Genomic DNA, 11,189 nt, shown 5'->3' with positions numbered 1-11,189 from the left:
GCATTAGTCATAGATTTGCCAGTTATTTACGGGTAATTATGGTTTTCTCTTGTTCACCTTTGATCTGACAACACGACAGCTACAGCAAGTTTTGACAAGGCGGCTTTTATGAAAGTAAACGTAGGACAGGAAACGACTTTCACTTTGACAGCTATTTCAAGACTGACATTCCCAGTGGTCTCTGAAATCCCAGAGGGAAATTGACATAACGGTGGAAATCCGAAAATGTCATGGCAAAAAAAAAATATATTAATAATATATTAAATAACTTCGTAATTTGAACGCAGTTATCAAACATTTCTCTCCTACTATTACAGTTTTAGCATATGACGAGGCTGAAGTTTGCAACCAAGAAAGTTATTTCACGTACGCCTTCAGGACACATGCAGTTCTCTCATGTGGTACTGTTATTATGCTCTACAAGGTGATTCAAGCAATAAAATCTACGTATAAGATCCCTATGTTTGTCCCCTCAAATCGAATCTATGCAGTATTTTCATGTACTCTCTATAGAAAAATAAAATTAGGTACATATTTTTCACTTTGGCACTCTTGAAATGATAAAGTAAATGATCTTTTTCAACAAGAACTTCACGTCAAATTTCTGGGCTGTCTGGTGTTCTTTGATGTAAATTTCTTTCAGGGTTTGTTCTGAGAATTTGGTGATAAATCAAGACAATATCGTCCGGTTCATAACCTTTCTTGTCATTGCTTAGTCCTTATTCAGAGTGCTTAGTCAAGAAACAAATTCTCCTTACGGGTTTTGAGTTATCTATATGTAGACAATTCCTTTTTTTAGCTCACTCTCTAAATCCTCTTTACTGTTTCTTCATGATTGTATTTGAAACTGTTAAGAGATATTTTAAGCTGATTACTCATGAACCATAAAGCAATTGGTTTTTGATCTGATTAGGACCCTGGGCTCACAAATTGAACATTCATCAACAACATTACCGCAGGCATTATATTCTTAAGGAATGTTTGCATGACCTACATGTAACCCTGAAGGGCTAGGTTATCCAGTTAGCCAAGTAACAAAAGCTTCTTGAAATATTTGACCAGTGAAAAAAAAAACATCTCAATTCGTTTAAATTCTTTGATTTTTCAATTACATGTATTCCTAGTGCATGGACCATCAAGTGATTAAAAACAGTTTTTTTTTTTCCAGTTTTCTTTATTATCGCACACTATTCACAGAAAAAAGCAACTTCACGAAAGATAGTTTACAATGATATGGTAAAAAATAAATACAGATAGAAATTAACTAGAACGAACAATATTTAATTGTGCACAGTGACCAAAGTAGCCAATGAGCTTTCGAGTTGGTCACTGTCATGTAGATATAAGTTGGCGTTGGCTGCATGCTAAGTTAATTTAAATTAATATTTAAATTAAAGACGATATTATTATCATAAAAGAAGAAAGACATACATAAATGCAAGCTAAAATAAAGGAAAAACAATGTCCTGAATATTGTACAGTAGTATCTTACACCCTTCCTTTCAAAAGAAAATCGTGACTCACCTAATAGAGGGTCCAATATTGATTTAATTTTTCTCCTCATAGCTTTCATTGTTTCTCCTCTGTTTTGTATCTAGTAAGAAACAGGAAATATTTTAACCTTTGTGACATCCTTAATCTCTTAATTTCAAAATCTACACAATTAAAATAAACCATCAGTATTTTTTACAAACATTTCAACCCTACAGGGGGCAAGGTTCAACAAATAAAATCAGCTAAGGTTAAGTCTACATCAGGCCAAGTGATGTTAACCACCACAGCTTTATTAATCCAGGTCTCTATCACATCAAGCGATAATGAGTATTTCTACTCCCCCCTGGATGGGATGCAAGTCTGTTGTAGAGTTAGCACCCAGTATCAAATACACCCAGTATCCATTATTTTGTACACCTACAAGGGGAGAGGTAGTGTGAAAGTAAAGTGTCTTTCCCAAGAACACAATGCAGAGGCACTTGCCATTGCCTCAAAACCCAGACAGCTTGATGTGCAGTGCAGTAAACCAACCATTTGACCTCCGCATCCTTCTTACCACAAAACAATACTCCTCAACAACAGTACCCCAGGCATAATAATCTTGAAGAATTTTTCTATACCATACCCAAGGGGGCTAAGGTATACTGCCACATAACAGTTTCTTGAAATAGCTAAAAAGTAGTGAAACACTGAATAACATCTCTACTCATTTTAATTTTCTACCTGCATTGTGCACAATTATTCTGCAGGGTCCGAAATTGCGCTTTCCTGGTCGCCAATGCGACTAGAAATTTTGCACACCAGAATTTCACAACTGGTCGCCAGCGGGCGATTAACTATTTCAAGCTACGATAATTACACAAACTTTGATTTTCAGCCAAATCGATTAAAATAAAATTCAAAGCCGCCCGCCAATTGGTCACTTACTTTTTACCTTTCCGCTGCTTTTGAAGTGTAAAACCGATTTTCCTGTTATTATAAATCTACCACAAAGTTTCACAGCTTCGATTAATGCGAAGCTTCGCCGCTATGTTTTTTCAGCGGTTTCCCATAACATACGTATTGCGGGCGTAGAAGGACACGTGCGTTCTTTCGCCATGAATATTTATTCAGGCGATGTGGTGTCCAAAGATGTCCTGAACTCTTTCCGTAATTTATTACAAAGTGGAGACGGAACATCTGCGAAGAAATTAGTGGAAGATTTCGATATTTAACATGGCGATCCGTCGATCGTCTTGACAGAACGCGAAAGAAAAGATCGTTTTGCTCATAGAGCAAAGAACCAAACGACAGTTTTCAGTCGGGTACATTTCTTCTCCTAAAGGTAGAGACAAGAGAAGGTATAAAGTTGACTTAAAACATTCGACAGTCGCACGAAACTGCGTATATGGCCGGCATTCGATTCGTTCGTCGTGGTTTTTCAGTGGTAGGTGTATAAATAATCAGCGTGTTTTGTATTTAATCTTATCATTAGCGGAAAAATCGCCATCATTGCGGCCCCAAACGCGTTCTCTTCGTTCTGATTCTTAAAAGAAAAATTGGCGACCAGAATTTTCCGTCTGGCCAGCAAAAAGTTTGGTTTGTGTTTCGTTGCGAAGGAAACATAGGCACGCAAGGCGTGCAAGAGTTATTCTTTTGTCAACTATAAGTCTCGGAGATAGGAGCATTCATGGAACTGTTTACAGTAATGATTTGGTTGATTTGACAAGTTTTTTTGGTTGCGATGTACGGCAAGAGAGAAACTGGGAGTTTATGATGTACATACGATGTTACATCGGTAATGGTAAGATAACTAAATAGTAAGCCCTAAAATGTTTGACTGAACAAACTACAGTAATCTGACACGTCTCCAGATTAATGTAGATACCATCTTATTTTCTAACAGGCAATTTTATTCGTTCTTTGATACAACCCACACTGTGATTGGTCTGACACGCGCACATGCATAACTCCCTCACTCACCGATCACGTAGCCATTCCCCCCGGGGGGGGGGGGACTTTCTTATATGGGCTATATAGGTCTGTGCGGCCCCGAAGGGTATGGTTTTTCAGCCGTTTTGGTCATAAATAGGGTATCGATTTTAGCTGATTTTGGTCATTTTGGTCATAAATAGGGTACGGTTTTTGCACTCTAGCCTTGATATGGGTATGCTTTAAGAAGAAGCCACTTTTTCATCATTATCGAAAAGAAAATCAACAAAAGCCCTTCACAAATTTATATGTTTACGGTAATTTAACATTGGTTTGAACTAGGAAGCTAATTATAACGCAGGTCTGAAACAGGGTTTTGATTTGAGGGTCAGGTCGTAAATAGGGTTTCGAATTTTGGTCAGGTCATAAATAGGGTAAGGAATATCGCAGATTTTGGTAATAAATAGGGTAAGGGTTTTGGGAAGCGGGCCGCACACCCCCAACCAATTTTTCTGGGAGTACCCCCTTGGGAGCCCTTCCAGCCCCCAAGAGGAATTTTTGCTCAAAAATACTCAAGTTAAGAGAACTTTTCGCATTTTATACGAGTCGTAAGTTTACCCTTTTTACACAACACAACGCAACAACACTACTTCACCGAAAATTGAAAGAAAGAGAAAAAACCTCTCTGATTTAATTAAATTGCACTTTAACTTGGTGCCACAGAGTCTTCAAAGAACATTTGAACAGTTCTCATACTTTTTACCTTTAAAAATATCGGACTGAAAAGAATGTCATAAAATGCCCATCAAATAAAAATATTAAACTGCTACTGCAGAGACGTAAAAACACTCTAGAAATGAAAGCTTCTTTTTTGTTTAATATCCTGGGAACAATAGCCGATAACTTGTAAGCTCTACTTGAATTTACTCCCATATGAAAAACAAAAGTGTCCAGTTACCATTTGTAACTAAAAATAGCAAACATCTCGTGGGAACAAATGGTGACGATTCGTCAGCTCTAATTGAATTTACTACCTTGCGAAAAACAAGAGTGTCAAATTACCCATTGTAACTAAAAAATAAAACTCTCTCGTTATATTTGCATGCAATAAGAACAAAACAATCGTTACCTGCACTTACTATCGTAAACGTTAGAACTGCTTCAAATCTAAATAGTCTCGTCTCCTCTAAAACATGTCCTAAGAACTAGAACCGACGATTCGTGACCTCTAATTGAATTAACTCCTTGTGAAAAACAAAAGTATCAAGTTACCCTTTGTAATTAAAAATAAAAATATCTCGTGCCATTTGCCTACTACCCATGAACTGCTTCAAAACTCAAGACTCATCTCGTTCATAACTAGCCACCATTACACTGAAAATTATGCACTCTAAAACAACCAATGTACGTATGTAACTGTCACACTCCCCTCCAAACCGGACTAAAAATCACAAACCGGCAACATACACGTCACTCTTTATTTTTTAATTACCAAAGTCCTTGTGTTTATACATACCTTGTGTTTCTCACGTACCATTTACCTTTACAACAAGAAATTTGATTGGCTGTTCATAGTAGATCCAATCTGATTGGTGTGACATACATACATATCTCACTCACTCACTCACTCACTCACTCACTCACTCACTCACTTACTCGCTCACCCATTGACCCGTGCATAACATACCCGACGCGCCGACTAAGAGATATTTTTTTTACAAAAAAATAACTCCAAAATTTTATTGACACTTTGGCGACCACATTTTTCCATATGGCGACTGAAAAAAAAATTTCAGTCGTCAGTTGGCGCCTGCCTAAAAAAGTTAATTTCGGACCCTGATTCCTAGTACATGATACTAAACAAAAATAAAATTGCAACTGACCTACTATGGGATCCAGTGTATCAATTTGATTCTTTCTCCTCTTGAGTCTCAGCACAGCTCTTTTCCTTGCTCCTCTGTTTTGTATCTAGTAAGAAGCTGAGTTTGTTAAAATGTTGTAACCTTTATGTAATTCCTTGATCACTCAAGTTTGACAAACTAAACAAGCAAAAATAAGTCATCAGATTTTTAAAGTTTCAACTCTACTTAAGGTGGCCGAATACAGTTTTCGTGCGCGCACAAGGATTGCAAAAACAAACATGCCGTCAATAGAGCGATCATTTTATTTACTCAACACCCGCACTATCTGTGCTATTTTTCTCTATTATTGAACGCAGCGCAGTATTGATGGCTTTAGTCTTTTATTACAAAGATATGTTAGAAAAGGTGACGACGCAAAGAACCCAGCAATTCTCGGGTTTTTCTTTGTTACCGAAAGAACCCAGTTAAATGCAGCGCATGCGCAGCTGCGCGAAAAATTGAGACGGATTGCTTTTGCAGAAACTTGCCGATTTCTGACGATCCAGTCGTTAGAATTTCAAGAAATTTGGCAAAAAAATAGTTCAGAAACCACGTGAATGATCTATCGCAAAAAATCTGAATTTTGACATAGGGAATTTTTAATAATAGAGAACATGCAGTGAAAAAGATTTATGGCGAATTACGAAAATCGCCTATGTCAAAATTTTGTTAGAACAGTGTTGACAGAAGGGATTTAATGTCAATTCGTAGTAGGCAAATGATGAAAAAAATCTAACGACTGGATTTTTTTAAATAAACAAAAACCATTTTTTAAGCCTTGTTTTTAACCAGCCCCGTTGCCATGGCAACAGCACACACCTTAGCCAAAATGGGAGAATACACTTTTCTGTGATTAACCTTGACTCTTGCAAAAAACGGGCACCAAAGCATAAATAGCTTAAAAGTAATGGTGAATTAGGCATAGGCTCTTGAAAACTGTGTTCGGCCACCTTAAAGGAGTTTGACAATGGAAGTAAGGTGAAGTCTTCAACAGGCCAAGTAAATTCAAACCACCACACCTTATCCCAGTTTAACATCAACTGATAAGGAATCTTTCTACTCCCACCCCCACCCCCACCCTGCTTACATGGGATGCTACAACTGTAGTTTATTGCAACAGTAGCCCCAGTATGAAATTCACCCAGTAGCCATTTGTATATCTGGGTGGAGTGAAGCACTCTGAGAGTTAAACATGTCATGTCCAAGAACACAATGCAACGCAATAACCGAGTCAGTAGGAAAGAGCCAAAAACTCATAAGATGCATGACGCTATGCAATCACTTAAATCATACTTAAATATGAGGCTCAAAGGCTCTTAAAAAAGTGTCAAATAGTTGCTAGTTGTAAACTAAACGTTTTCGGGCTTGGCCCTTCTTCAGAAGGTGGAAGAAGAAGAAGGGCCAAGCCCGAAACGTTTAGTTCACAAGCAACTATTTGACACTTTTAAGAGCCTTTTGAGCCTCGTATTTAATGTAATAGCTGACCTGTGAAACAGTAACACAAGTAACATTGAGTAACTGACAACCGTTCCAACCAAACACAAAGAAACTCAAAGACTCACCTGATAATGGAATCTATTGCCTCAATATGAATCTTTCTCCACATAAATCTCAGCACACAGCGTTCTGGTTTGTATCTAGTTAGAAATGGGAACTGTTTTAACCTTTATGACAGCTTTGATCTCGTAAGTTTTAAAAACTACACAATTAAAAATACATGGGTGAGTTTGGACTATGAAGGTGGTACATGTAAAGTCTGCATCAGGCCAAGTGATTCAAACCACCACAGCTTGTCCCAAATTATAATCCATCAAATATTTGCGCTCGCGCACGATTGGTCTAAACGCATCATGTAACTGAATATTTCCCAGGTGAAACTGGGGAATATCTGAGTGTTATTGTATAGATAGGACCCTTCGTGCGCTCTGATTGGTTGAAAACCCATGTTTTATCAGAGTATAAAACATAAAAAAGCGTGTTTTATTGGGGTTTTTTTGCCACCCTACCTCTATATTGTAAAGCAAACGAAGAAGCCTAAGCTGTGTATCACACTGCGATAAAACACTCTGGACATTTGAGAACACTCGCCTTGGCTCATGTTTTCTACATTTCCCTCGTGTTCTTAAGTGCCCATCGTGTTTTATCACAGTGTAATACATGGCTTAGGCTTCTTTATTTGTTAAATATTGCCCGATTATTAAAACCCATGCATGTTACAAAAAGCATTTGAAGGCTAATAAACACAGTCGTCTCCATTTGGTGCAAAAAATAAGCTTGGATATTTGTCTTTGGACATTATCTGTTCTTCGAAGCTCACAGTTTTCCTCGAGCTACGCTCTCGGAAAACTGTTCGCTTCTCAGAACAGATAATGTCCACAGACAAATATCGAGCATATTTCCACACCAAATGGAGGTTATTGTCTATTTATGCCAGATTATCCCATATGAAAGTGAGTACATAGAGTAGGCAATTTTTTTGGCATTATTTGATTAAACAAGCATTTTTTTTTCACACTTTTTCTGTAAAAAGAATCGCTAGCATTATTTACATGTAGCATTTTGCATAACTTTGATCTAGATTTCAGTACTCAAAAGATTTAAAATGCTAAATTTTAGAATTCAAAAGCATTGTGATGATTTGCTTTTGTGTTTGACAGACGGATTTCTCTAACTGTATGAACTGAGTGTAACTGATCAGCGCTTAACTTTCAGCAGTTCACGCACCTGTACATGTACAAACAAGATGGCTGTGCTGCCGAAGATGTTGTTATCCCGACTGAAGAGAAGAAAGTCGAATGGTGGTGTGGGCACGAGGAGCAACTTCCTCGTTGGGCTTCTGCAGTGAAGTAAGTTCTCCTTGTCCAACCATCGTCTGCTATCATGATGGCAGAAAGAGTATTTTCAATACTGAAGGCGTCCTTCAGCAAGCAACAGAATTGTGCTCTTGTTGACTACCTCCAGGCCAGCGTCATGTCACAGTACAACAAGCGTTAAGGACTTTGAAAATTAATTAACTGTTAATCAGAAGTTTTATAAACAAACAATTTAACACTTTTCACATTATTCAGTTGCTGATACACACATGATGCCTGAGTTTCTACGTTTTGCTTGAAATAAAACAAAGCATTTTCTGGAACCAAAGTAGCATCATTTTGATTATCGAGCATAATTTGACCATTTTTTTAGGGCCCAAAACGGAATTTCTAGGAGCATAAAATGCCAGTTTTACTACCATAATTGGGAAAGGCCTTGTCTGTAGCAGGGTTTGTACCCAGTATTAAATTTACCCAGTACCCATTTGTACAACTACAGGTGGAGAGAGGTAGTGATAGAGTAAAGTGTTTTGCCCAAGAACACAACATAGAGACCTTAACCGCTGGCTCAAACTCAGGCTTCTTGATCTGCAATCCAGTGTGCTTAACGTTAAATTACTACGTCCCTCCTGCCCCAAAGAATACGTGTTGACATCGGTACCCCAAGCATTGCAGCCTTTAGGAATTTTTGTACATTCTACTCCAGAAGGGCTGGGTTGTATGGCCACCTAACAACAATTTTTTGAAAAAACTGAACAGTGAATTCTTTCAATATTGTTACTCCATGGTAATAAAAGGCATGCTGGCCAGCAGCAATTCTTTCAGATGGAATATTAAGGCTGCCCCCGTCTGTCTGTCTGTCCTGTATACTAGTAGACCAAGTACAAATTTATCTGACAAATAAAGTCTATTAAGACATTTACATTTGTATGCATCATAACTGCATCAATGACCATAAGTCTTTGCTTGACATTACACCCGCTTTCGGTGTTACATGCATAGGTGAAATGTCTCGACCATCTTTCGACATACCATCTCTCGCCGTGCTTGTAACTGGCTAAAAGACTGTTTAACTGTGAAACTGGCAATTGTTCCAGTTATTAGTGGAGTAAATGACAAATAAATGATAATTACTGACCTCAAATGCCTGAAGAAGATTGTGCACTTTGCATGTTTCCCAATTTGAGTGTAGTCGATCGGCTCTCAATAGTGACTTCTGGTAGAATTGGGCCGCTACTGCTTTTAACATTCGAAAGGTGCAAACATTCAAAGAAGTCGATTTATCTCTCACAGAATGACTTCTTGATACTCTTGACCTTATTCATGACGAAAAGTCGAGTTCAACTGTAAAGAAGTCTGTTGTGCTTACATTTTTTACGTAGGCCCGGTTACATAGCTGTCGAGAGATGGCATGTCGAAAGATGTCGCCTATGCACGTAACACTAAAAGCGGTGTAAATTTAGCCAATGAAGTGATCTAAAACCTACAGAGATGCATGTATGATATTTTGCGCAGCCCCAAACAATACAGGCTGCAAAATTTTGAACCAGCTGAGAGTTATAGATGTTAGTCATAAAATGATGGGATGCTAGCAGTGATCCATCTACCTGCTCGTCCCGTGTCTCAGACTCTAAAATTTTCCTAAAAGACGCACAAAATTAGTCCCAGATGCATCCCATTGGACACAAAAAAATTACCTTCTCTCTATTACGATCATGACTTGATGACTTTTCTTCTCTATTTATGAAAAATTTCAAAATACGTATCAACGTAAGCAGCGTGTGATCGTAACGCGAATGCCATTATGTTCTGGTCACTGCAGGCTCAATTTTCATGATCTGCGGTATGTTACAGAAGTGTATGGTTTTCAATTCCATACATGTGCTTTCTGTCTCTTCCTGCTTGCTTTTGTAAGGCGGATATTGTTATTCCAATTATATGCGACTGAAGAAAAAACTTAAGCCCCTGGAGGGGCAAACACAGCTCTCATTTGCAAAACGGCCCGAAGCAAGTAAGCATCAAGAACAAGAAGCAGCCAATGCAATAGAGAAGGATGATGTAAAAGCGAATGAAGACAATGAAGAATCAGCACGAGCAAAATCTGTGAGATCTAAGGAACGAAGATTTTTTGAGCTGATCGAAGCTCAAAACATATTTGTGGCTGGTCTACGAGAAAAATGGAAATTATATGTATTGTAAAGTCTGCTTGGAGGCTAGGAAATCGAACGGAATGAGTAAAGAAGCTTTCAAACACCACTCTAAATTGGCATGCTGGTCTCCTCGAACACAAGATGGCCGTCCAAGGTTAAAAAAGTAACTAATAAAATACAAAGCTCATTTAATTGAATGTGTTATTCATAGGTACAACTCATACAATGATGAGTGTGGGACTCACAGGTTTTTGGCTGTGTGAGTCCCTGGGCTCACTACTACCTTTTTCTAGATGGATCACTGGCTAGTCTGTTCCAGGGTTACCCCCTGCATTGAATTCACATAGTTGTAGACCTGGGTCACAGGAGAGAGGCACTGAGAGTAAAAGGTGTTGTCCAAGAACAAACCAAAGACTGCTTGATGTGCAGTCCAGTGCACTAACCATCAGACCACAGTGTCTCTTCAATTTCCACAATAACAAGTTATAAACCAAATAGCATGAAGCTAAATGGTTAAGGAAGCACTGATACATACATTGGAAGGAAATCGATTTGGGTCCCTCCTCCCACAAATGAGCATTCATCAACAACAGTACCCCAGGCACAGCTGGGCGTAATTAACACACGAAATGGTGAAATGAAGAAATAGCGTAAGGACGAAATGGCGAAATGACGAAATGCAAAATGGAACTAAAGACAAGAGTCAAAGACATATTACCGTTCCACTGAAATCTCCATCTGTTGCCGAATCTATTCTGTAGATTAATCCCGACAAGTAAAAGAAACATCTACAATCACAAATTCGCCGTCACGGACCCTTGGGTAATTTGGATTCCAGTCTCTCTCTGTTAACAGGGTGCGGTTTGAGACACCTAGGATATTCTTGATCAAAATGGCGGCGTCCACTTTTGTCATCGGAA

General features: G+C 38.4%; 2 protein-coding genes across 5 annotated transcripts in view; both read right to left on the bottom strand.

Annotated features, from left to right (window-relative positions):
- The window catches only part of LOC110051350 (uncharacterized), a 434,502-nt gene extending 423,588 nt beyond the window's left edge, over window positions 1-10,914 (bottom strand). Inside the window, exon 1 of the transcript XR_016209545.1 lies at window positions 9,258-10,914. The gene's annotated coding sequence lies outside the window, so the exon portion shown is untranslated. The remainder of the gene's footprint in view (window positions 1-9,257) is intronic.
- The window catches only part of LOC149107104 (uncharacterized), a 160,420-nt gene that overhangs the window by 145,293 nt on the left and 3,938 nt on the right, over window positions 1-11,189 (bottom strand). Inside the window, exons 3-6 of one of the 4 annotated variants that reach the window (XM_089297191.1) lie at window positions 8,031-8,303; window positions 6,869-6,943; window positions 5,289-5,373; window positions 1,506-1,594 (exon numbers count right to left, since the gene is read on the bottom strand). In XM_089297191.1, coding sequence (XP_089153317.1) covers window positions 5,337-5,373; window positions 6,869-6,943; window positions 8,031-8,188 — 270 coding nt within the window. In that variant the 5' untranslated portion in view covers window positions 8,189-8,303 and the 3' untranslated portion in view covers window positions 1,506-1,594; window positions 5,289-5,336. Of the gene's footprint in view, window positions 1-1,505; window positions 1,595-2,435; window positions 4,650-5,288; window positions 5,374-5,401; window positions 5,445-6,868; window positions 6,944-8,030; window positions 8,304-11,189 lie in introns of those variants that run through there. The other 3 variants (XM_089297192.1, XR_016209547.1, XM_089297193.1) reach the window with 3 other exon arrangements.

Source organism: Orbicella faveolata, unplaced genomic scaffold, assembly GCF_042242905.1.
Source record: "Orbicella faveolata isolate gen_17 unplaced genomic scaffold, um_ofav_v1 contig_27, whole genome shotgun sequence".
In the NCBI taxonomy this organism is placed as follows: domain Eukaryota; kingdom Metazoa; phylum Cnidaria; class Anthozoa; order Scleractinia; family Merulinidae; genus Orbicella; species Orbicella faveolata.
The sequence above is the reverse complement of the archived record's forward strand: the minus strand, read 5'-3'. Positions and strand labels throughout refer to the sequence as shown.